Here is a 25,227-nt window from a genome sequence, read left to right on the forward strand (position 1 = left end):
AAACGGACGGGATCCACTAATAATTTGCTCGATTATAGCGAGGTCTACAGCAATCGGATTGCCCTCGGAGGGACTCGGGTTAGTCTCGATCCAACGTGGACATAATCTTGGAACGGTAGTAATGTGCCAGACTCCGCTTATGCCAGGCAAATGATCCTTTGCATCCTGGAAAAATTTGAACAGATTGAGTTTGAATCGATGTGGAGGCGCTTAACACTGTCCAATCTGAGTTTGGTGAACTGTTCATCGAAGTGACCTGTCAAGGCTTGCAAGTTCATGAGGAAAGTTCCAAGAAATGCATTTGTAGGACCTATGGATTGTACTTTCTGCGCTAGTCCCATTTCATCGACGATGGGCTTCCCACTTGTGTTGATAGCATCAAGTTTCGTTGTCAATAAGCCGCTTGGTATCGAGCAATCCTGGTCTCGCAGAAGTAAAGGCAAGATGAATAGGGGAATTGTGAGAGTGCTGGTCAAGGCAACGTTGCTCAGTATGTTCTTGAGAAGATGAGCATGGTAATAATGTAGGGACATCATTGACGAAGCTAGCTGTATCTCGCGCTCGTCAGTCGAGATGGGCCTTTTTTGAGACGTTGCTGAGCTTCGACCAGAAGCGGATGCTCCAGGTACCCGTTGAGCCCTTGTGACGGAGACATTAGAAACGGTGGCTGAGGCTCTCCTATAGCTTCAGGAGTATAAGAACAACTATCCTACAGTATACCTCGGACAATAGTCAGATCGGAGGAGTGGGTTCGAAAATTTATCAGAAGCTGTTTCATTTGTGATAAACTCCACATGTCGCCAAGATTGAGTACGCAGTGGTTCAGCGTAGCGAAGGTCTGTCGCAACCGTGGGATTTCCGAAAGAGAAACAAAGGCAAATAAGCCGCCTCTTGCGGTAAGGCCGCCAAAAAGACATTCATCAAGCTGCTCCTTCCATATTAGACAATCAGACTGCAAATCCTTGCTCTGGTGGATGATGTGAGAAAGGGAACAATAACGGAAGAAAGCGGTTTTTTTGGGCGCCAGAAAATAACACAGTGCGGTAGAGACAACAGCAGCTCAGCTGATCTTTCAGTAGGAGAATCGATTCTCGTTGGAATTGGAGCGCGACAGGGATTATCCAGTATAAAGTCCTTGGTGTTTTCGCTCGCGCACTGTTTAATCAATGAGCCTCGTCTATGCAGCAGGCTTTCATAGTAGCTGAAAAGCCTGGCGCAAAGACGACGTTTGTTTCAGCAGCCATGAGGAATGATCTGGAATTGTTGTTTGGTTAACGGACGGGAAGATATATTGCAACACTGGGAAATCGCGACGTGTGCCTTGTTTTCTCAGAGGACAACGGGGTCTTAGGTCGAGGCAAGATATCAGGGGAACTGGAACAGTTGTTATTCTTATCTTATTCTCTTCAAGAGAGATTCTAAGAGAGCTTGGGTCTTGGCTGTAAAGACAAGGGAAGTTGGGTTTTGTGAATGTTGGGGAGGAGAGGAAAGCTGTTGAGTGAAGAAAGTGGGCGAAGTCAATTAAGTGAATTGCTCAAGAAGTCGGCTGGAGAGGCGGGCTTGTTTTTGATTCCAACTTCTACAAGCCTGCTGACCTTACCCTATGTTTCCTTCTTTTTCACTTTGGCATCCACGCAGAAGCTGTTACCAAGCTCATATTCTTGCCTCGCTTGAGCAATGCCTTCCTCTTCTGAGGCCTATGGACTGCCACCAAGTCAAAGTTCAGAATCTGGCACCCCTATCGTCTCTGACATCCCACGCAAGCAAACTGCTACCAGCACCATGAAAGGTCTGTCATCCAATTTGCCTCGCACACCTTGCAGCATTCTGACAAAGGCTTTGAGCTAGACACAACAGCTCGACGCCCCGTCCGACATCAGCTCATGGCACTCTTAGACCCCATCAGGGAATCAGACTGGACAGATCAAACTTCAAGAAGACTTCACACAGGACAGCAACGCGCAGCGGCCGTATCGCAATGTCGAGGAAACGCTGTTGAACCTTGTTCACAATGTCGAGGGAAGCGCCCTTGGGGTACCTGTGTTGTCTCTCCAGTGTACAATGGACGATCTCTGTACTCCTACGCGTATTCCAACTGTGTTTATAAAGACAATGGCCTGCACTGCGATACTCTGTAAACTTGCTGATCTCTTTAGAAAAGAGACCTTGTCGTTCCTGATACCCTAACATAGCTGGATCCACCCACAAGGGACCCGCCTGGCAGATGTCCAGGGTATCGAGGATACAGATGGGGGGAACGAGAAACCAAGAGTGAAAATTCGACTCTTGCCCTGGTAATTGTTTGGTTTGGTTTTGTTGTTGTTGTCTGTCATTCTATTGGGAGGAAGGAGCACTGCGCAGATCCTAGGTAGTACTGGCCTCTTTCTGAATGCAGCGTTATCTGCTTAACGAGTATCAGTACTGTTACGTACCTTAATCGAACTCTTCAGCCTGAAGAACAAGCTCCCAGTATTCCAGTTGGCCAGATAGCTTCATGGTAAATCATTGGTTGAATTCGTAACAAGGCTCGCAAAGTCCTAGGCCTGGACTCAGTACTAAGATGTCTAGACTGGCTGACGAGTCAGTTGATGGATCCAAGGAGTGCAAGTTAAATTCCTGCTCTAGCTAACATTTTCTGCTTTTGCATTTGTTTTTGAGCGCTGAGATAGGAGGTGGCTGGCACGGGCACCCAGGACTAATTCACTTAAAGCCTCACGCCACCTGCCAACCAATTTACAGACACTCCTCAGCCCGTTGTGAAGCATCAACACAGACTCCTCAGCAACCCAACCAGCCTGTTAGCTTAATCGTAAAGCGTTGCCTCTCAACGACCGCTTCCACCACCGAGTTTACCTAGGTAGTGCATCACGGTCACACTCAACAAGCCCGACAGCAAGACACTGAACCTTGCTGACGAGGAGAAAATACTTGGTAGATGAATCTTCAAGATACTGATTTTGATGTCTTTAAGAATAGCAACCAAGAACATATCGCAATGGCGAGAACAAATTGATATTGGCTTGGAGGCACTAATGTCTGCAAGGGTAACAAGCCCAGGAGCAAAAGAAACCCGTGACTTAGCTCTTGAGGGGAAAGACTGAGAGGCAAAGAAGCGAGTTTGATTCTTGTACCGGCTGGTTCTTTTTTTGGTTATTCTGTTAGTCCACCTTGCCCTGAACGTTTCGCAGGGAGTCCACTGTCCCACTACAAAGTCTCACTTTGCAGGCCGAAAACTACAAGCGCCAAGACCACCCATTACTTCTTAAGGCAAAGGTTCACTGATAGACGATGGATCAAGCATATAACTACTTGATAGAATACGGCGAAGATCATTTTACCCCAAGCCACTTTAGGATCACGTAGGAGGGAGGTATTGTCCACGGGTCAGGGGGAAGACATATTCCTGCTTATATGTATTGAGCGACTTCTACCAACCATTATGCGCAATTGCATGGATGGATGATGGCGAGAGCTTCATTTGCTGTACTCTCGATTTGCACATGGGAGTATCCCATTGGGACGTGAAGGGTGAATGTTTACACCAATGGAGTCACCCGTCCCGGGCTCGTGACTTTTGCGTAACGCCGGATGGGACTCAACCTATTGTCGCGAATGTGGAGCGGGAATTAATATTCTATGACCTTCAGAGCGATAACGTGGTCTGCCTCCCACTTGAAGCTAAGCCCACCTCCGTGGTTGCGAGTCAAGACCGCAAAACCATTCTTGTGGACCTCGCTTCGGGCGAGGTCCAGCTTATTGATATTGAGACGAAGGCTGTGGTCCGTTCTTTTAGGGGACAGCACGCAGGAACATTCGTCATCACGAGTATCTTCTTCGGACCGGAGGAATCTCTCATCGTGAGCGGCAGCGAAGATGGTCGGGTTTATATATGGGATCGAAACAATGGCGCCCTCCTTGATATCCTGGAAGGACACGGATTTGGCTGTGTGGATTCGATTTCGGTCAATCCGGCGAATCCCGACATGCTCGTGTCTACTGGAGATGACTGTACCTCTCGGGTTTGGTCAAGACAGCAAAGCGGTGATACTGAAGATTGGTCAGACGTTGAGATGGTGCCTATAGATGGACTCGGAGGATACTTTGTGAACTAAACTTCCTTAGTTCTAGATATATCATGCTAAATCGGCATTCGCTAATAACAAAATAAAGCCCATAACTTGGTTGCTAACTTGATGAATGCTCATTTGTGAAGAATAAAGTACCTTGACCTGCGCAATATCCTCATGTAGACCGCGGCGGTCTCACCACCTGGAACCCCTTTTCCTTTCTGGTCGGTTTCATACGCGCCGCAGCCTTGCGCGCCCGGTTAAGCAAGCCGTGCGCTTGCTCTTCATCCACTAGCGGGGGCAGAACCAAAGCTGTTGCACAATTGGTAGCAGGAACAGGTCTCCCGTGGCTATAGTATGAGTCTACTTCTCGCGTCGAGTAATCCACGTTCGGTCTGCTGGGAAGCTCTAAGAGTTCATCGAGATTGTTGCGGCTTGGATCGTTGCTTGATTCTGCGATAGAGCTTGATGTTGATGCTGATGCTGATGCTGATGCTGATGCTATTGCTGATCCGGATCCGGATCCTAAAATGGGATTCATAGACCCCGAGGCCTCTTCTTGATTGGTCATCGTGGACCCAGTCTCAGAGAGCGCGCGTCTAGAAGACGAGGGCCGCGGCGGTCTATAGAATGCTGAAAAGTCTGTGACATAGTGTTTTACGCCTGTTGGGGTTGGGGAAAAGGGCGTGATCATATTGTCGGTGTCTGAGAAGTCTGTAAAGTAGGATGCGCCGGATAATCCTGGGCGGATGGTGCTGCGGAGAGTCTCGAGGCTCAGCTTTTGGAGGTTGTGGTTTACGTGGGATTTTGCCGTGTTGGGGCGCAGGTGGGGAGGGGTATTCCTGAGAGGGAATTCCTGTGGTAGGTTAGTTTCTGAGAGACAGCTACAAGAGTTTGCATAAATGGCTGTCAAGGACCGAATTACCTGGCTGGCATCGGCAGGATCTGTATGATTTGGATGTTTTGATCTGCTTCGCTTGCCGAGAGCAAGAGACACCTTCCAAAGAGACACAACAAGGTGCCCAAAGATGATTACCCCACCGTGAAGGCACAAGATGAGATAGCCGATCCATTGCCTGATCGCCTCGCTTGAGGGACACACGAACGTGATGCTCAGCGTAACAGTCACAAGACGGACAGTAGCACACCATGCGGCCATTGACCTGAGAATCCTGGTGCGCTGCTGCAGAACCATTGAGATGAGGATGATGGCTTCGCAACCTCCAATCACGAGGATCTGTGCGAGGCCCCAGTCCTGTAAGCCACCAACCACGATCCCTTGGATCAAAGGAATAGCATGGGGAAGGTAATGCGAAAGAGCCTGTCCTAGCTTCTCTAGACGGGTTGGTTGGCTTTCCCCGGAGTCAACTGCGGAAGACATGTTCCTCAGCCTCAGCTCCCTCTGGCTGTTGAAATAACTGGTGATGGCATAGTTCAGATAAACAAGAAACACCATTGTCAGCCCAACGAGGGTGACGCGGTAGCTAGGAAGATACCCAATCAGGATAAACTCGTAGGACATGTACGAGAGCAGAGGCAAGGCGAAGAATGACAGCGCAACAGCCAAGATAAGACGACCAGCTGCCTGAGCATTAATCAGCACCTGCTTGGTGTCCAGGCTTGCCAGCAAAATGACCGACGAGGCAACAACCAGCGCAGAAACCAAGATGACGAGGTTAATCGACGCGTTCAGCATGATATCAGGCATTTGCGGAAACCCAAGCATCTGGGCCATGTGCTCCAGCCCGTAAGACGAGTTACTGACATACATGCCGTCCTCAATCCCAGAATATGTGAAGCCATGATTGATAGGGCCTGTCCAGTACAGGAGCGAAGACCAGGCGAGCTGGCTCACTATTGGCTGATAGAAGCCCGGATATTCCATCGTGAGCGACCCGACCAGAAAGATAAACTGGAGATATCGTAGATAACTCGCTATATCAAGGATAATCTCCCAAATTGGGCCCTGCCTGGTCCATGCCCAGGCTGTTGGTGAGTTGTTTCCCGGATCATTGACGTGTTTCAGATACGAGGCGATGCCGACAAGGATCGTGATAATGGCAGGGATATAAGTGAACGCTGCGGAGGCTGTTTTCCCAATATCAGGCGTGATCTTTACCCACGTACAGGCGATATCTGTACCATTGCGTCCCCTGAAGCTAATCTCAGCGGCGAGGGTCTGGAGCCGGTGGGCATGGACGAGGGAGTATATAAGCTCGTATTCTGAGAAAAGCAGCCCTTCAGGTCTTAATGGATGTGAGCAAGCTCCCAGCAAAAGAAAAAGAAGCAGAGAAGTACGTACGGGGTAAGAGCATCAGTTATTGGCAGGGGGCATCGGCTCTTAAAGTGCTTTAGCTGGCCCACCGGCATACCAAGGACTTGGAAACACAAAGTGATCCTTAAAGTTGGTCAAGTCGAGATAGTCACACATAAATTGGGATTCATTGTGCACGCCTAATATTGACAACGACAATGTGGTTGAACCGTCGAACGTATTCAATCCTCCGTGGAAGCTGTCAATCCTAAATGGGGTATCTGGGACTTGCAGGAAGCCTGACTGTGAACCACAGGGAAAGTTCCTGACCCAGGCACCTTGACAGGCGAGGATATAAAGGGAAAAGCTCAGTAACAGACGCTGCATTGATGCGCAGCCGATCGAGCAATTCATCAATTGAGGCTTTGCAGTTTAGGCATTGGCAAAGAATAATTTCCAGAGGTACATCTCCGTGTTAAGTTGTCAGAATGACACTAGTTTTTTGAACTTCGAGGTTCCTGAAAGTATTTTTGGACATAGGGGCTTCGTGATTGGCTAGACCTATAGTTTCCCCATACCTGTCCCCACAAGGCTGCACTCGGTGAGAGTTTTCTATTACGTACTATTGAGCATCAACGAGACAGTACATAATATGCCATCCAGCCTGATCAAGCAACTCAAAGAGACATCACTTTTTTAACCGTGTCAGTAGCAGTCTTAGCAGAATGCCCCTGCATAAGCCAGGGGAATTTGGACTCCGACAGAACCGCCGTTGAGTTTATCGAATGAGAACCAGAAGGTACTCGCAGCTAGACTGCCAAACCGCACTAGCATACCCCGTGATTCTCGCTAGTTTCTCCCAAGGCCCAGTCCTTATATTGAAGATGCTGGGTGATCCATGTTTCTATAATAATCTGCAAGTAGATCACAGGTCTAGGCGTCTTTATATTGTGTGCGAAACCACTGGTTGACCGAAACCGCATTGCGGTTTTCAAGTGTAAGCCAGCAAGCACTACTGGCACTGCAGTTACAGCTCGCAAAATGAAGACCAAAACCGCAAAGTTGCGGTTTTTGCGGTTCCTACCGCAGCATAGGATGATTGAAGGTTGCAGTGCCGACTTTCTGAATAAAGATGTCTCACACATAACCCGCGATTACCTACGGTGAACAGTCACTTATTCTGGTGAACAGGATATATATAGAAAAAAGTGAGTCCAGCCAGAGCTGAAATGGTGGGTCAGGGTTCCATGGTGAAACTGAGCGGCAGAAGACGCATCGCACTTGGCAAATACAAGATCACTGAGTCGACAAAGGCTATACATATAGGTTCCTCTTGCTACTCTAATATATGGTGCCAATACCTTTTCAATCCCAGGCGACTGTTCCTCTAATACTGCGTCGGACGTGCAGAGACGCCAGATGAACCAAAAGCCACCCAACTCGCGTTGGATCGACCGGATGCATCGATCAGGAAGCAGCGAGCCCATCGTGGATGTAGAAGCAGAGACCAGGGCATTTCTAACTCCAAGTGGCCCAGTTGATGTTTCCGAATCGTCTGATCAGCCAACTGAGTATTTTTCGGCTGATCTGAAGCTAGTCATGCACCTCGTGAGTTCTCGGCCATTACTTCCATACTTCCATACTTTACTTCTCACCAAGTCAAAGCTACGTCTAGTGCTCAAAGCCGATACACAGCATTTCAGCCTACAAGCATCCTGCCTATTGACACCCAGCACGCCTCCGATTCAGTTGCCGGGTCACAAGTCTGGGACGAGCGGTTCAAGTTAATCCTCCGAGATTGTTTGAGCAATCTATTCCACTCATTTGTGGATACAGTCAAGCCGGCGGAGGAAGTGGCTCTGGATGAATGGCTAAGGGCTGCCATCTGGTGGGCTCTCCGGGGCAAGCTCATGCTGGAAAAGCAGCGATTCTCCGAGACAGACAAAGACCAAACCCCATCAAAGGGAATTGTGCAGGGGCTAATGGATCTCGCAAAAGCCTGGTGGATATGCCACCACGTCCTCACTCAGGATAACTTCAAGATCAGAATAGCCGCCTGCCGTATCAAAGGCACCGCTCATAGCGCCCTCTTTGACCAATATCGGATCGTACTCTCATATCTGCGGCCCTACGAACGACGTCTGGTAGCTGTCCTATGCACGGAAACTGATACATCTGCCACTATTGATGTGGACAAAGGGTTATGGGTTTCCTACCCGACATTCACGGCATATGATGCTACAATGCTTGACAACAATCCGGCACAAGCATGGGACCTTCCTTCCATGGCATTTGGGGACACGAGTGACCTTTTCTGCTACAAGAGCGTGATTGTCGAGGCCACACTAGTCACCCCAGGAAACCCTTCGCTTCATAAATCCACCTTTCCGTGCGTATTCTCCATCATGAGAGGTGCGAGTAGCTGGCAGACTGTCGGGGTTATTGCAAGCCAGATACAGCTGATCAACATCGTGATACAATCGGACCGTAATCAAGGCCCGGTTTGGAAAGACATTGAGTGGGATGTTTTTCAGCACTTGATGGTGGTCAAGTTGCGCTGCGGCTCTGACTTGCTCCTGATCCTGATTGTCAAGATTAGCGAGGACAGTTTCAATTCGATATGGAGCTTGGCTCACCACATTGTTTTGAGCAAGGCTGGCTTAGTTACTGGCGAGAACGAGGATCTTCTGTTCGATGGCACTGTCAAATATTGCCAGTATATCAATCACGATAAGCCTGTTGGGTTTCCCGCAAAGCCCATGGCGCAGTGCCGCGTCCGCCTATTAAAGAGGCTCACTACGGTGACTCATGGGATGGGAGAGCGCAAAGCACATTGTGGGCTTCGCATCGTCGTCGCGACCCCTCCAGATACCAAGGCGCTTCACCGGGCGTTTCATGACCTACAGAATAGCTGCCCAGTGTCGTATAGCTTGCTGAATGCGGAAGATGGATCGCCCGGTCTACTCCTGCGCCTCGTTGAGAAGGACGAGGCATGCTCTTTATATATCTACTTTGATGATACTGAAGGGCGCACTCTCCTGCATTCTCTGATCCTTGATTTGGTCCCCCTTCAAGGGGAAACAGCCCCCAAGACGTTTTCTATATGCTGCTATGCAATAACTTATTATCTGCATGGTCATGAGTCAGAGACACAAGAGACAAAGCATTTGGAATTCGGAGAAAGTCTAGCATCAGTTATTGAACAGGAAGTGGAGCAGGAGGCCAAGATGGCTCCCTATGGGAAGGCAGTTCTCTCAGAGCACCTGCGAGTCATTATTGAGACCAAATGGAGCTCAATCACGGATCGAATCAATGTCGGTGAGTTAGAGTGTTCTCTCAGAATCTTTGGCACTGGCTTTGGCCGCTGATAATTGCACAGGTCCTGGGCAGCTTACAATTGCGCTTCCTGTCCATGACAACACAACAATCCATCTTCATCGCCTGCCGCAAGAGGATCTGAGCATGACTCTAGCACATGACCTTGTCAGCAAGGACCACCTGGCCAAAATCAAAAGCCTCCTTCTAGCTATTCATACGAAGCCCAGCATAAGAATAATCAGATTCAAGACTCAAGAGGGTAAGATATCTGAATATGCCGCATCACTTCCACCAATGAACTGACCTTTCCGCCCAATCTATATAGACCTCCACAGATTTCAGGAAGCGGTGACTGGATTCAGAGTCCGGTTCGATGGGTAAGCAGCGTACATTACACATCATCTTAAGGAGGGGAAAAGCTTACCTTTTTCCCTTTCCCCAGCCTGGCAACCCGGTTCCTCATCACCCGCAGACGAAAACTCCTACCACTCATGAAGCAATGGGACACCAATCTCACCCGGGTACAGCTCATACAACAGGGTAGCAAAGTCCAGATCGTCGCCTTTTGCCACCAATTCCGCCACTTGAAGTGCTTGAACTTTCAAGTAAAGACACTGGACGAGGTCGAAAAGATAGAGCAGAAGGGCGAATGGGGGGTCCGGGTCAAAGATGCGAAATATGCTCTACATCAGCCTGGACCTGATTCCGAGCTTCCTAGCTCTGTCTGTCTGGATGAGCTGGAGTTTCCTACTGAGCACAGTGATATTGCTATTTTGTTTGGGAATACAACGGGTCTGTGCTAGCCTTTGATGCGTTGCGTTGTGTTGTGTTGTGACTCTCACTTATTTGGTATCAAGGCTAACGGCTAGGGTTTTCTAGTGAGAGATAACTTTGCAGCCTGTTTGCCTGGGCTTACTACGTATCCGACTTCACAGTTATTATAGTCACGGTAGTGATTAAATATTCATGAGCAAGCTTCTAACTGTTTGTCACAATGTAAGGACTCAATCATCATCGGTCATCCAGCTCCTAATATTCACATATCACTTTATTAACCTGTTCCAGATACACTCCTGAGCCCACAATTTGGAACAATATACCATAGACCTATCACATGAAGTTAATGTTAATATGCCTGTTACCATGCCAGCTCCTGCTTTCGCGCCCTCGTTCCTACCAAATGGGCTCGCCTGATTTACAGAATATCCTACAACTCATATAGCAGACTGATACGGATACTGCAAAAAAAGCAGATAGATATGTACTGAGTACCGAAACAGCCTTATTGTAACCAGAAAGTAGTGAAACAGCCCTGAGGAAGGTAAGAGCATCGCGAAAGTCCTCCACCAGCTCGGCGGGTCTGATATCACTGCGCGCTTCGCCATCTCTGGAACAAATGCAACGACTATCATACAAGAATATCTTTACTCCCATGTTGTTAGAACTAGATGGCAGATCTGGTAATAAGATATCTGTTGGGGACGTTGAGCTGGAAATAGTCAGGCGACTTTGTCTATAAGTTAGGAAGGATTCAACCAACCAATACATACTCTTTGATTCATAATAAACACGGGATTCCAATACACATAGCAACAAGCTTATCAAGTATGCTTCAAAACACAGCACAATTTGTGCTGCAGGCTGCAACGTGTTGATTGCAAAGACACATGTGGGTCAAGTGAGATGAAGAAACTGCACATTCTCAAGCAGTGAGCGGAATAATTTTTAATTTAGGTACTCAGAATTCCACCCGACTATTGGCCATGTCATGCTACAGTCACCTCGCATAAATGACAACAACCAGGATGCCGACCCCTGAACCGCTCTCCACGGTCTAAATACTGCCCACCCCCGGCTTCCTCGCTCTTATAAGGCGCGACTGGTACAGCACAGTCTACGGTTGCTTAGGAGATTGGTACAGAGTTAAGAGAAATGGCTAGTTGTTGAACCAATTGAGCCAGCTCGTGAACTCGAAAGCTCAGGAGAGCATTAGATACACGTTTACAACTCATACAGCCCCCTTGTACTGCCTATCCGCCAAGATATACCAAGTCTTAGCCGTTCAGACGCTGCAATATTACCTATCCTGTACCGAGCGCCTAGCCATATTCCTAGCACCAACACAACAGCATAGACCTAAGACTTCCAAACCTTGGGACATGGAATGGTGTAGTTCTGCAAGATTGTTCAGCGCACCAGTTAAAGACAAGCGTTGTTTTTTAGAAGAACTTACGTAGGTCTGAGCCCTCTCCTCCGCGTGCTTAGGGCCCTGGTTTGCAAAGGCAGGGTCGGTAGTTTTATACGCACCGAGGAACGAAACAAGATACTCATCAGAAGGAAACGCGGTCTCATTGCCAATGACTTTGATATTGGCGCAGGTCGGGTTGAGCTGTGGCCAAAGCGTCAAATCCCCCTCGCTATAGAATACCTCATGACGCATTAAATAGTTGCCAGGCTTTACATCCATTGGAGTCGTCATCCGGACCGGGTACCAGTTGCATGCACGTTTTTCTGCTGCCAGGTTTTTCTGCTGCCAGGTTTTCCTGTCTGTGATCAGGGACCGTTCGATGGATCCCGCAGGCCAACCGGTTGGGAAATATCCTGTTTCCCAGATCTTGAACCAGCGCTTGCCAGTTGCGACCCAGTCCTCGCATGGACCTTCACAATCGGCTAGGTAGACGGTCGTTGGGCCCCTGTAGTGATACCATTCGTCCGAGATGCGCCAGGTAGGACCTTCATCACCGTACTCTGGAAAGGGCACCTCATCAGGCAGGACCCAGCTGTCGGGGCAGGGAGGCGTGTTGTACGAGGCCAAACCTCCCCACCGGCTTTGGTCGTAGCATACTTGTCCGGAATCTTCTTTCCTAGCGGGTAACCACGGTTGCAAGCCAACATTGGGTGTGAAAGCCGAGTATTGCACCGTGGCATTGCAGCTGGACGCATGCCTGCAAGAATGGCAAACCAGCCAGTCCACGGAGTGCCTGTTGAAGAGCCTGAAGATGCTTATTGATGGATCGTCCCGAGCTGAGCAATACTTGCTTCAACTCCGGCAAGTCCGCCAGCCAGTTGAGCCTTGAATGGTCTTTTCCCCCTTCGCCACTCAGCTCAACGGATGGCATTCATTCCTTACTTATCATCGTGCTAGCTACCTCTACCACCCAATCTTCCTCTACGGACTCGTGCTCGCCTGATCCTTTTCTACAGAGACAGATACCCACCTGATATATAAAACACCAGCTCTATGCCAGCGATTTCCAAGCAAAAGTACCAACATCAGCATCTAAACCGCGCAGTAGGTAGCTTTCGTTGTTATCGAGACAATAGAGCCTGATGAACCAATAGCCCTGAATACCCTGGTGGTACTCGATATCCTATCTGCACATTGTATATTGCCGCCGCCGACTTTCTCGCGGCCATGTTTTGCCCCTGATGAGCTGTTCACGGAATCGGTCGCCCGGTCATGGAAAGGCGTTCTGGTGGCGCTCAGCGCTCATGAGCACCTGAGTCTATATATTGCGCAGCATGTTACAACGTTTGAGAAGCTCGCGGCGAGGATTGCAAGCAGCAACATCGGCAGCAGCAGGCCTCACGCCACTGATACCACGATTGTCATCGTGGGTGGCTCTAGGTGTTGGAGTGACGGATCTCCCGTGGCAATGCCACAGGGTCTGCCGCCGTCAGGTTTTGCTTTTGTCGATGTTTTTCAGTATATGGACTTTGATTTTGATGGTCTTTCTTTTATCTGGACCTGAGGACTTCACAGAGGGATTGGAGTTGATTTAAATGTGCGGACATTTCCAGGAACATTTATGTTTGCACTCCATGGTCTCATGCGTAGCCTAGATTGATACATGTTAGACCAACCCCGCCAGGTCACAGCAAAGGTAGTGCAGGGCGAAGGCATACGATCTCTCATTCTAACCTGACGCATCGTCCCCATATAAGACTTGTAATAGCGTTGTCAATCCCTCTGAATGCCGTGTACCCTAGCTATCATACACAATATGGCCTAATGGTCGCTTACATGAGCAGTGATATATAACTAGATATAATTAGATGACTACTTATATAACGAGCGGATGTAATTAAGGTCTCTAATTTGGAACACCTCAACAGACTGTCAAACCCGCCTACCACACATTGGCTTGTGCGTGGCGGCACCTCAAGCATGGTGTTCGTTAGGACAAGCGAACGCTGAGGGGCCATATGAGGAGTTTGCCAAGATTCGGGCAGTAAATCCAGATCAAAAGGAAAAGGGTCAAGGAACTAATATACGGCAGAACAGTAGTAGTTATCCGACGACCGTCTCTCAAGGTTACCGTTGGAGAATAAACAGCAGGGCTCGGGCCCTTATTCAGTGCACCATACCCACGGTGTGCTTCGTCATAGTGGCCGCATCCGTCCGATAATATGCCTTTCAGGCGCCGTAGTCAAAGTGAAACATAGGTGTGTAGCTGACGAGGGCTTGAAAGGAAGGACGCGATTTGTTGAAGGGAGGAATACCTGATCTGGATATCTTTGACTGGTCAGCCCCAGCGATTTGTTTTTCAGCTCGCATGTAGTCCGAGAGATGGTGAGGGCTGTTATATCTGATTCTGGTTGATTGACTCGTTGTTGAGTCATTGTCAACGCGCAAGGCAAGCAATCCCTCTGTAAAAGGAAACTTGCGTCTGAGATTGATGTTCATCAGCAAACAAGGCAATTGATTGGCGCGTCAAAAGAGAGAAGTGACCTAACCTGATTAGATTAGACTTTTCCCTAATCAATGGCTCTATCACGCGCGGTTAGTTTGGCAAGTACAACCAATCATACATAGGTTCAACGGTCTGGACCGCCCTTTTCACGAGGATGAGGCTGACGGGCTGGCGGGGGCTGGCCTCGTAAATTGATTCGCTGTTCCATCACCGTTTCGGTACGGCAGAGTCTAGTTAAAAAAGTTACCCATTTCAGACAAACCTCGCGTTGCTCTTTTGCCCTAGCGAAGGTTAAGCTGTGAGTGGATTGAGGAACCATCCACATGGACCGGGCTCGGTACTGTAAGAAGAATGCGGAACACCTAGGATCACTAATTCATTATGCGACAGCTACATGTAGGCGTGTATTTTCTCCGTGGGATCAACCCCATCAAGCAAATTTCTGTCGTATTTGCACACCCTTTCAAGAATCTCCGTTGTCTCCCAGTGGCCTTTATCAACTCTGTCGTTTGCTTGTTTGCTTTGCAATCAACCAAGTCGACGGCAGTCCGATTTCTCCGCATGAGATGACGGCTTCAGGAGGCTTTGTAAAGGTAACAAGGCTTGATTAATTAGCTTGGAGAAATTAGAAGTATGATCTTCTCCTGAAAGGCCCTGGAATGGTTGATCATATTTGCAAGACTCTGGGACGAGCAGAAGGTATATCTAGAGGACGCCAAACAACAGAATCAAGAAATACGTCGACCATGTATGACCGCTACTCATATCATACTTTCCTATTCCATATATCGACATTTACACTTACCGATCGCCAAAGACTTATGCAGAATTTTTCTGCTATTTCCACAGTTCCATTGTTATGTCTCTTCTTGTTGCTCTATTAGGCTAAATTGCTTATTATTCTCTATTTATCTAAACCACCGTTTGCAGCTAGACTATTGGTACATTTCATGCATTACACATAGACTGATGCTCAATAGAATATTTGGGAGAGCAATTAACTCAGCCACATACAAAGCTACATAAGGCTAACACGGCTGGCTACTCTTTGACCCGACTTAAGTTTAGCCATCAAGTGATAGCACAAGAATTTATAATATAAAACAGGGATAATCGGAAGAGAACAAGTATTGGACTCTCTCTCTACAGCTACTATTCAGCTACAGCTGCGCCGGAAGTGGTTGCTGTTCCTGCTCTCTTAAACCGGCGAGGGGAGAATCAGCTCACACTTAAAGCAAATAACGATCAGTAGGTGTCAATGAAACTAGTTTTAGCGCGAAGTTGTCTCGAGACTTTGGGGGTCGCTCCCTTCGAACGCATTACTTGCAGCATCTTTGGCTGACGAGCAAGAAGATGCAGGTGAGTAATGGAAGAGACAAGGATGCAAGTTCGATTCTTGCACTGGCCCCCATTTTTGTTTCTGTTGCGGCCGTTAAGCTTCAAGATCACTCAAGACAGCTGTTGAGCAGTAATGTGCTCAAACTCGACACCCACTACACAACCACCGCTATCCTACCCGTCAAACCTGAGCAACTACTTTGTCTTCAGCTCCATCCTCTCCCGCACCAAAGACCAGGATAGCTTACTGGCGAAAGTGTTGGGCGTTCGTTCCTGTTCTCTGGAGCCTTGTGGTTGGTTGTGTTTATCTATGAGGTCCTGAGCTGTTTGAGAAAGCTTGAGAAAGTAGCCTAGAGTTGGAATGCAATACCAAAGAATATCAAGTTCGAATCTTGACCTGGCCACCTTTTTTGGGTTCATATCCAAGAAATGAGATGAGGAGGAAAGGCAGGCGCGTGAGACTACCTACTACGGGGTAGTTCCATCACTCAGTTAGGCTTCGCCATGAACTCATCAGGTTACGCACAAGACTACAATATAATGATTGTAAGCTTCATATAAAATTAGAGGCAGCGTCTCGGTATAAGCCAGCGTAGGATAGCTTGATGGCGAAAGCATTGGTTGCGATTCGTTCGGAGGTCGTGTTGGTCTAGGTTCCATCGCGGGCTCCCGGTTGGAGATACACTCGTACGAGACCATTCAGGTGCTAGAAACGGCCTGGAGTATGTGTAGAAACCAAAGAACATTGAGATTGAATCTTGACCTGCCCAGCCTTTGGATATAGGTGCATCCGGACGCGTCCCTAACTAAACTGAAGCCGGCACCTCGGGTGGGACTAGTGCTACCTTTGTACAATATCAATCAGGCACCAGACGCTTACCTTGACTTCTAAGCGAAGAGGTCACAATGCAAGCTATTTCAGTTCTGGCGAAGTCACATCCGCTCTAAGCTCCAGAGGAGCCAAGCCCTCAGCTAATCAGTAACACAGCGGCCAGGATAGCTTAAGGGTTAAAGCGTTGACTTCGTCCAGAGTAATGTTGCTCTGGGTGATACCGGATCAGCTGAAGCATTGGCATGGAATCTCTGCCTACCTAAGCAGCGGTCTCGCAAAGGCAGGTATACAGGGTATAATCCCTGCAACAATAATAACCAAGCTAATAATATAATTAACTCCTTTCCTGGCTAGTCCTTGCTTTTAATCATTGTCCTGATTTATGTTTAGTCCAGCCTAGTATTGTAGGTTAGGTACTATATACTTTATTTGATTATAATTAGGATGTCCACGGGTATGGCTTAAACCCGCGTCCCCTAAATATTTCAAACAGCCGTATAGCTTAACAGTAAAGCATTAGTAAAAGACCCACGTCCGGTTCAGCCTTTACCCCAGTCAGGTGTACAGCTCTTCAGCCTCCAAACCTTAACTGGCCAAGAATCACAGACACATCGGTACGGTACAACCGCAACAGTATCACTATCACAGTCACAGACACAGACACAGGATGAAACATCCGCGAATCCGAAGACGATGATTGAATAACCAAGTATGTAAGTTCTAGTCTTACTCTGGCTATTTTCCTCTATTTCTTTTTGCCTGTTCCTTGAGTCTATTATTGAATATTGGCCGGCTGGAACACCGTCAGAGTTCGCGGTCAAGCACAACAATACAAGTCGAGATTATTCCTGAGTTTATGGCCCAGGTAGCTTCACGGTTAAAAGTCGTCGTTTTCCAGAGAGGCCAGTGAGAGGCAGCAAAGAGTACAGACCCAACCCAGGATTCGAACAGTCTCCACCCGAGAGGGGTGTACGTTTAAGAAGTCGGTTTGTCTGCGCCGACATTTTGAGGACTCGAATAAGATACCAAGGATGCAAGTTCAATTCTTGCCCCGGCCATTTTATGTTTTGCCCCTTCAAACCCATGATTTACTTACAGTTCAGGGTCTCATGGAACTTCGTATTCAGCGTAATCATCTACATACGTAACATAACATATGCGCCAGCTAGATCATGATTTAACACTCAACTTGCAAACCAAAAAAAGCGCTTCCCAACATCGCTTCCTCCCGCTTGACATTCTGCCTTCTCCTTGCCCAATTCTTGCAAACTTCTCTTCCGTCCGAATCAACATACAAATGTTCGGTCAAATAGGCATAGTGATCTTCGTGCGGTCGGACAATGAATTAAGCACCCTCCTCCTCGTTGATGCGGATTGCACCCTCGTTACCAAGTCCGCTAGACCAGAAGCCGTCGACGTAGAGGTTGCTGGCCTCGTCAGTATGATTTCTAGAGAAGATAAAGCAGGCTACTTACTTTCCGGTTGCGGCATCATTAGCAATCACCAACCAGTAGCCAAGGATGCCCTGGAAAATAATGTCGTGGACGGCGAACAGGATGGTCTCGCCGGTAAGGCCCAGCTTGAGGGATATAGCGCCAGCGGCCAAGGTACTATCATAGATTAGCATGTGATTTGTGATGAGGGTGTTCGAAACGTACATCGGATATAGAGCCCTCGTGATAAGCGCGACGGTGGCGATAGCCGAGAAGAGACGACGGGTATGGGAGTCCCTGTTACTCGCGGCTCTGGTACCCTTGACACCAATGTGGTAGATCACGGTGAGCAGACCGATAGCGCTAATGGCGAACCAGACCCATCTGCGCGAGGTGTGTTCGGCGTAAGTTCCGAACAGACCAGACGCGAGCATGACGTAGTCCGCGGCAATGGCAGCGAAGAGCGATGCGCCGGGAAGACCCGAAAGAAGCGTCAAGGCTGTCAGGATGAGAGGATCCGTCACAAACCAGTTGACGTAGCGCAGCCACAGGACCTGGCGGATGACTTCGTGGTCGGTGTCTGGGACGTGCTTGTGCGAGTGCTTGACGCTGTCGTGCTTCCAGTTAATGCCTTGGCCGGTGGCCAGAGCGAGGTAGATGAGGAATGAAACGGTTGTCGAGACGGAGACGAGATAGTGAATCACTCGCTTAGGCTGGTGAGGTCAGCAGTTGTTCATTACTCGGTGTTGCTTGATCGCAACTTACAAGCTGCACGCGGTTGCTGAGGATGAAGAACACAAGGGACGAAAGCGCCATGAGCACCGTGACAACCCTACGTATATCAGCGGCTATTCAGATGAACGGGTGAGACCTCCATACCATAATGTCCGCTTCGAAGCTGTATCAATCGCCTGGAAGGTGGGGTGCCCAGGAACGACAGTAGGAATGGGAGCCACCGACGTGGTCGTCTCATGGCCTGAAGCCGTGATGGTCGTCGTTGGATCCGGGAACGGGAAGTTCTCTGTAATGGTCTGCGTCACAGTCTCAGTGAAAGTGACGGTCTTCTTAAACACTTCCTCCATGACCGAATCTAGTGCTGCAATGCAATATTCTGGTAGATAATCTCGTGCCTCTTCCACAGGCGTGCGTGCGTAGCCGTTGCAAAGGACCCCGGGCATGGACCGTGCTTTATAGGCTTTCCGCAGGAACGCAACATGATGGTCTCGATTCAAGTGGATCTCAGGCCGCAGGGAATGATCTGGAGAAAGCAGTGCGATTCGCCGCGGCAGAGCGTCCGGGGTGGCATGGCAGCAGTGGTCTTACGGTTCAGCGTCATCCTGACCTCGATGCTGTCGTCATTGGATCTCCAATGCTGGGTTCGCAAGCGCGCATTGGCTCGACCATGAATTTATTCCTGCAGACGGAATGCAAAGCAAGATGCAAATCAGCTGAACAGCGCGCCGTGACCACCAATCCGCGGTGCACTCTGGAGGTGGGGAGCAGTGAAGCGGGAGAAGTTGAGGCTTGGCGGGGGATGAGCAGCAGGTTTTGGTGTTGCCACGGCTGTGATGACGACAGAACAGGGACCGCGGACTATGCGAGCAGCGAAGATGCTTGTATTTTGAAGATGGGCGTAATTTCTATTTATAATAGTACAGTTGGCTAATGTACATGCATGTCTAGGTTTCAAAATCAAGGATATACTAGTCATACAGCGTCGGTGGCCCCCGTTAGTTGAGCTCCCGTACGACTTCTTCGCAGCGACCGCACACCTTGTCCTCGGCCGCCTCTTCTTCCGGCACCACGTACCGCCAGCAGCGAGGGCACTTGGATGCTTGCGGACTGAAAACATACACTGTCCCTTTGTTGCCATTGGGAAGCTCATACTCCTCGCTGTACTGCCATTCGGCGTTCGCGATCGTCTCGGGGACGGGCTCGTTGCCACCATTAGCAGTGACAGACGAGACGACAAAGATATCAGGAAGCTCATCCAAGCTCTGCCGAAACACGGACGGAACGTTAGTGCTCGGTAACGTGATATGAACAAACGACTGCAACGACGAGCCCGTCTGCTTGTGACCTCTTGCCTTTTCGAGTATAGCCTTTATAGAGGAGTGGATCGCGGTTATGTCCAGATAGTCCCTACCCACGGTAGGGTCCTGCCATTCTGAGTCAGGCTTCGTGACGGTGCGACGCAGAGGGTGCTCAAGTTCGGCCTTGATAGCTTCCGGGGTATGCTCCCAAGTCTCCTCCACGAGCAATGGCGTGATAGGAGCCAGCACTTCCTGGAGATGCTGGTAGATGTGGAATAGTGTTGTTTGGGCGGCTCGCCTGCTAGGGCTATTCTCCCCATATGTATACAGGCGGTCCTTGATTGATTCCATGTAGAAAGCAGAGAATTCGAGGTTTGCCCATCGGTTGATAGCGTTGACAGCTTTGTAAAACTCAAAGTTCTCGCAAGCCGCCCGAGCAGCTTGGACCATTTCCGAAAGATGTAACAGGGCAATGCGATCCACGAGCAGTAGCTGCTCATACGGAACCTTGTTCATTGGGCCGAAGTCGGAAAGAGCACCAAGCAGTAGCTTGAACGTGACGCGGTACTTGTGCAGGCTAGTGTGGACTGTCTGCAAAACTTGCTTGCCGATGACAACGTCTCGGGTGTAGTCGCTGCTTGCAGCCCAGAGCCGGAGGGCATCCGGGCCTAAAGCATCATAGGTGGGTGCCGCATTTTCTGGTTGCTTCTTTCCCTTGCCCTTCTTCTGCTTCAGAGGCGGCAGCAGGGTTCCGTCCATGATTTCGTGGGGTAGAATGGTATTTCCAATCGACTTGCTCATCTTTCGACCTTCCTCGTCGAGCGTGAATCCATGAGTGATCAAGGTCTTGAATGGGGCACGAGCGATGCCAGTCTGGTTGGAGGCCAGTTGATGCGAGACGAACGTGAGGAGGCCTGACTGGAACCATCCGCGATGCTGGTCGCTACCTTCGAGATAGACATCTGCGGGACGGCCGTGCTCACCATAAGGGGTTTCTACCTCTGCCCAGCTAGTGCCGCTGTCAAACCAGACATCCATAGTATCAGTTCCTCGTTTATATCCGGGGCCAGATTGTTCTCTCAACGCCGGCGGAACCCATGCGGGGTCACTGGCTTCGTCAGTCCACCACGCATCGATTCCACGCTCATCAATAACGCTCATAATATGTGAGACGCTATCTTTTGTGAGAACAGCCTCGCCTGTGCCCAGGTGGTAAAGTGCGGGGATAGGAACACCCCAAGCGCGTTGACGAGAAATACACCATTCGCTTCTGTTCTTGACAAAGCCCTCCAGCCGCTGCTGCCCCGCACCCGGTACAAACTCAACGTCTTGCAAAGCCTCTAGTGCGCTGGCACGAATATCACCGACGTCGGCAAACCATTGCTCAGTAGCCCGGATGATGATGGGTTGTTTAGATCGCCAGTCGTAAGGATATTTGTGTTCGTAACGGTGTTGTGACAGCAGCTTTCCCTCCGACTCAATGTACTCGAGCACAGCGCTGTTGCCCTCATTCAGAACGCTTTTGCCGCTCAGTCTTGAAGGGTCATTGGGCATCGCGAGATCAGTGAACCTTCCATGATCATCAACCGGGGCAAACGCGGAAATGCCACGGGCACGACAAGCCAAATAGTCTTCCATACCATGTCCCGGAGCACAGTGAACGAGTCCTGTTCCAGAATCTGCTGTAACAAAGTCTGCGGCGATGATTGGCTGTGCCTCAGCATCTGGCCCCTTGAAGAGTGGTTGGTACGCGGTCTGGTCTGCAAGGTCTGAGCCAATGATCCCTGGCACGATGACAGAGAGGTCTCCCTTCAGAACGCTTTCCAAAGATTCCAGTCGAGACTGAGCAACGAGAAGATGGCCGTGAGTCGACGACTCCACAATCGTGTATTCCAATGACGGGTGGATAGCGATAACAGCATTAGCCGGGAGAGTCCAAGGGGTAGTAGTCCAGATAACAGCACTGATGTTCTTCCCATTCAGTAGCGGATTCTGTTCCAGATGCGAGGGTACCTTGAGTAAAGGAAACTTCACAAAAGCAGCCGTAGAAACATGGTCGTCCTTGTATTCCAGCTCAGCCTCCGCCAGCGCCGTGCCCGTCGACGGCGACCAGTAGACCGGTTTAAACCTCCGATAAATGAGACCCTTCTCAACCATTTCACGAAAAACACTGAGCTGCCTCTTCTCAAAGTTCTTGTCCATAGTCTTCCAATGACCCTTCCAATCCGCCATGATCCCGAACCCTTTAAACCCACTCATCTGCTTCTTCACCGTCTTACTCGCCAGATTCCGCGCGATCTTCCTCGTAACAGCCGCGCCGACAGACCCCGTTTCGGTCTCCTCCTGCGCATCTTTATCTTTCCTCGCCTCCAAAGCCTTCAACTCAATGGGTAACCCGTGGCAGTCCCAGCCCGGCACGTAGCGCACCCTCTTCCCCAACCCGAGCTGCACTCGGCAGATCATATCCTTGAGGATCTTATTGAGCGCATGGCCGACGTGGAGATCTCCATTGGCGTAGGGTGGTCCGTCGTGCAGGACGAATGGTTTTTCGGCGGGTCGCTCGCGGCGTTGCCAGGCGTAGAGGTCGTCGGTGCATCGCTTTAGGTATTTTGTCTGGTCGGTCGGGGTTACGCGCGCGGGGAACGTCGACTTGGGGAGCTTGAGGGTCGACGACCACGACCGCGCCAGCGTCCGCGGCAGATCGGGCATGCTACTGTTGAAGCATAGCCTGCTCCGGGAGAGAGTGATTGGGGAAGATGTGGTTGGGGATGGTTCGAGCCCAGTAAAGATTGCGCTACCGCTGCGGATCGGATTCGGAGCTCCAAAAAGATTTGGCTTGGCGGCGGAGGCCCACACGTCCCCGGCCGACATGCGAAGACTTGCTCTATAGTAGTACTAGACATACGAGGTCCATACGCAAAAACACTCATTATAATGTTGTTATTCATGGTAGATCAGATATCCTGTTAGTATATGGTCAGACAGCTTACTGCCCCATTCTTCATGACCTCGAACAGAAGGCCTGGGAATCCGAAGAGCTCCGTATTGCCTAGGCCCCCGTCATGTCCACCTTGCCCTGTCCGCTGCCCTTTGCCTGTGCTCTCCTCCCATCCCCCAAGAAACTCGACACTACTCTCCGGGCTATCACCCCACCCTCTGTTCAGCACCATCGGTCGCTCGAGAGCTCGCTCTTCCGCACTGTTGGCGTATGAGCCCTTCCATACGCTCCTTAGGCGACCTGAGATCTCATCGTAGCGGGTCTCTGAAGAAACGGGTGATCCCGGCGTGTTCAAATCAATTTTCCAACGGCTTCGTCGGTATCTGTTGAATGGATACGAGCCCGGTACATTCCCATGTAGAACGATCTTGGTAACCACTAGCTGCGATGAAGGCGATGGAGGGACAGGGTCTTCAAGATTTGAACTCGGAAATGCTGGACCAGACGTTGTTGGATGAGATATAAAGGCATCGAAGCCATGGTGAAAGTAGTTGAAGAAACATTCTGATGGTAATGAAGATGGGTCCAAGGCATTGATCTGCGAGATGCCTTCATCTGAATCCTCACTCCCGCTATTATTCGACGATTTATCTGTCTCAGTAACTTCGATTCCTCTACGAGGAGGAGCCATGTGGATTATGTCATCTCCACCATGTCCGCCAGCGGCACGATGAATGGAGATTCGGCGATCGTTCTTACGGTATATTGCATCCGGCGGCCCAAACTCTGCAATAAGATCTTGCGGTGTGGTTTCCGACAAACTGATATGTGTTGATGATGTGGATCTCCGGGTGGCCACCAGTTTACCAGCGCCTAGGATTGTAAACTCTTCAACCTCGTCTGGCACAACCTCTTTGTTCTTCCCAGCCACGGCGGGAGACCGGGGATATTGTGGCTGCTGCGTGAACAACTTAGCGCGAACTTCTGGCCAGGATGAGCCTTGAAATATTGACATAGAGGTTGCTGGTAAGCCCGCGGATGACGAGAGTAGAGCTACAAAATCGCATTGTTCCGACCACGCTGAGCCTTGCAGCGGAAATGAAAAGGCGACGCCTGGATACGAGAGCACATAGGTGCCATATGGAGACGGCGGGCTCGGCGGTATATATTCTCCAGGGTATGTGGGACCGAAATGTCGGTTGTAGACGTGACGGAAACTAGGCCCCTGTGGCGATGCTGAGAGCTCTTGAGGTTTGCCCGCGCCCTTCACCACTTCTTGATTCTTGTAGACTAGTGCCGTCTTGGAGAAGTCCAGCACTTCTATCAAGCGCAACCTTTGATCTGGTCCGTCGAAGCGTAGCCGCAGGCCATTTGAAGGAAGCTGGAGAGTGACCGGGTCTTGTAGAGGGTTCGACGCGGAGTAGGCGATGTCGATCGCCGGGTATGTTTGCGGGTGAGCTTTCACACGGCTAAGGACATTATGAAGGGAAGCGCCGAGTGCTGAGATATGTTAGTTATTGTCAGAGAATGGAAAGGGTAAACATGCTTATGAAGCCCAGGCCTTTCCCGGGATAAATCTGAGCCTGTGGTGATGCTTTTGAGGCAGTCATGATGAGCTGCGTTGCTGCACCATGCCGTGAGGGGTAAATATATCTAGAGGACGCAGAAGGTTGAGAACGGTTGTCGATATGATGGGACTTGACCGCAGCTTTTACAAGATCGCAGTCTTTGCGTTTGCTTCTAAGACATAGAGACGTTAGAAGAACTGTAACGAGCTGGACTTTGGCACATCGCTGACTTCGGTCTGGTCAGCTGGCTGGTGACGATGAGGGACAGCGTCATGTGATCATGTGAGGGGGACGAGATGTGGGAAGTGATGGATGTGTGTCTATTGGGTGGCCGGTAGGCCGCCTAACGTAATCCACGGGCGAACCGCGCTTACGGGCGAACCGCGCCTTTTCACCACTCTTTAAAACTTTTCAGCTAATAACACTCTTAAATCTAAATATTTCCTTTAATATCTATCATATTTATAAAGCTACTTATTAATACAGCCTCTAATAGTATGTCCTATAGTCCTGCAGCCACTGCAGCGTGGAGGAGCACGCTGGGAAGGTAGATAAACCTGTTCTTGAACCCCCCCCTCAACTTGTGGTTCCAGCTGCTGAAGACGATCCTGACCTTCCTGTACAGTTAAAAGGGTATTATTACCTAGAGTAGTACGTCTCCTTGCTCTTTTCTTCACTTTCCGCTCGTTTTCAGCTCGTAGGACCCTAATTTCTTGTTGTAGAAGAAGGTTTGTCTTCATTGCCATCTGGGC

At 49.6% G+C, this 25,227-nt stretch overlaps 8 protein-coding genes across 8 annotated transcripts; 3 read left to right on the top strand and 5 right to left on the bottom strand.

Annotated features, from left to right (window-relative positions):
* Positions 1-3,500: 3,500 nt before the first annotated feature.
* BDV17DRAFT_295210 (WD40 repeat domain-containing protein) lies at positions 3,501-4,112 on the top strand (the record flags this gene model as incomplete). The annotated part of the gene is made up of 1 exon (XM_073763012.1): positions 3,501-4,112. The coding sequence occupies one exon, from the start codon at positions 3,501-3,503 to the stop codon at positions 4,110-4,112; it is 612 nt and encodes a 203-aa protein (XP_073611551.1).
* A 130-nt stretch (positions 4,113-4,242) lies between these two features.
* Positions 4,243-6,708, bottom strand: BDV17DRAFT_300878 (uncharacterized protein; the record flags this gene model as incomplete). Its single annotated transcript, XM_073764137.1, has 4 exons — positions 4,243-4,951; positions 5,063-6,313; positions 6,370-6,422; positions 6,457-6,708. 4 exons carry the CDS (start codon positions 6,706-6,708, stop codon positions 4,243-4,245), a joined length of 2,265 nt encoding a protein of 754 aa, XP_073611552.1.
* Positions 6,709-7,362: 654 nt separating this feature from the next.
* BDV17DRAFT_295212 (uncharacterized protein) lies at positions 7,363-10,442 on the top strand (the record flags this gene model as incomplete). The annotated part of the gene is made up of 5 exons (XM_073763013.1): positions 7,363-7,484; positions 7,919-9,639; positions 9,701-9,898; positions 9,965-10,016; positions 10,082-10,442. 5 exons carry the CDS (start codon positions 7,363-7,365, stop codon positions 10,440-10,442), a joined length of 2,454 nt encoding a protein of 817 aa, XP_073611553.1.
* Positions 10,443-11,775: 1,333 nt separating this feature from the next.
* On the bottom strand, positions 11,776-12,534 carry BDV17DRAFT_295213 (glycoside hydrolase; the record flags this gene model as incomplete). The annotated part of the gene is made up of 3 exons (XM_073763014.1): positions 11,776-11,814; positions 11,873-12,387; positions 12,447-12,534. 3 exons carry the CDS (start codon positions 12,532-12,534, stop codon positions 11,776-11,778), a joined length of 642 nt encoding a protein of 213 aa, XP_073611554.1.
* Positions 12,535-12,840: 306 nt separating this feature from the next.
* On the top strand, positions 12,841-13,619 carry BDV17DRAFT_274074 (uncharacterized protein). The gene is made up of 2 exons (XM_073759071.1): positions 12,841-12,931; positions 12,982-13,619. Exon 2 carries the CDS (start codon positions 13,162-13,164, stop codon positions 13,420-13,422), a length of 261 nt encoding a protein of 86 aa, XP_073611555.1. The 5' UTR covers positions 12,841-12,931; positions 12,982-13,161; the 3' UTR covers positions 13,423-13,619.
* A 219-nt stretch (positions 13,620-13,838) lies between these two features.
* BDV17DRAFT_274075 (uncharacterized protein) lies at positions 13,839-14,282 on the bottom strand. The gene has a single exon (XM_073759072.1). The coding sequence runs from the start codon at positions 14,260-14,262 to the stop codon at positions 14,023-14,025; it is 240 nt and encodes a 79-aa protein (XP_073611556.1). The 5' UTR covers positions 14,263-14,282; the 3' UTR covers positions 13,839-14,022.
* Positions 14,283-17,568: 3,286 nt separating this feature from the next.
* Positions 17,569-18,837, bottom strand: BDV17DRAFT_274076 (uncharacterized protein). The gene is made up of 2 exons (XM_073759073.1): positions 17,979-18,837; positions 17,569-17,930 (listed from the first exon to the last, which is right to left on the bottom strand). The coding sequence occupies exons 1-2, from the start codon at positions 18,368-18,370 to the stop codon at positions 17,849-17,851; spliced, it is 474 nt and encodes a 157-aa protein (XP_073611557.1). The 5' UTR covers positions 18,371-18,837; the 3' UTR covers positions 17,569-17,848.
* Positions 18,838-19,666: 829 nt separating this feature from the next.
* Positions 19,667-24,517, bottom strand: BDV17DRAFT_284532 (isoleucine--tRNA ligase ISM1; the record flags this gene model as incomplete). Its single annotated transcript, XM_073760548.1, has 5 exons — positions 19,667-19,762; positions 19,793-19,870; positions 19,904-22,697; positions 22,985-24,407; positions 24,454-24,517. The coding sequence occupies 5 exons, from the start codon at positions 24,515-24,517 to the stop codon at positions 19,667-19,669; spliced, it is 4,455 nt and encodes a 1,484-aa protein (XP_073611558.1).
* Positions 24,518-25,227: the final 710 nt, after the last annotated feature.

Source organism: Aspergillus undulatus (genome assembly GCF_047715775.1).
Source record: "Aspergillus undulatus strain CBS 261.88 unplaced genomic scaffold BDV17scaffold_64, whole genome shotgun sequence".
NCBI classification, from domain to species: domain Eukaryota; kingdom Fungi; phylum Ascomycota; class Eurotiomycetes; order Eurotiales; family Aspergillaceae; genus Aspergillus; species Aspergillus undulatus.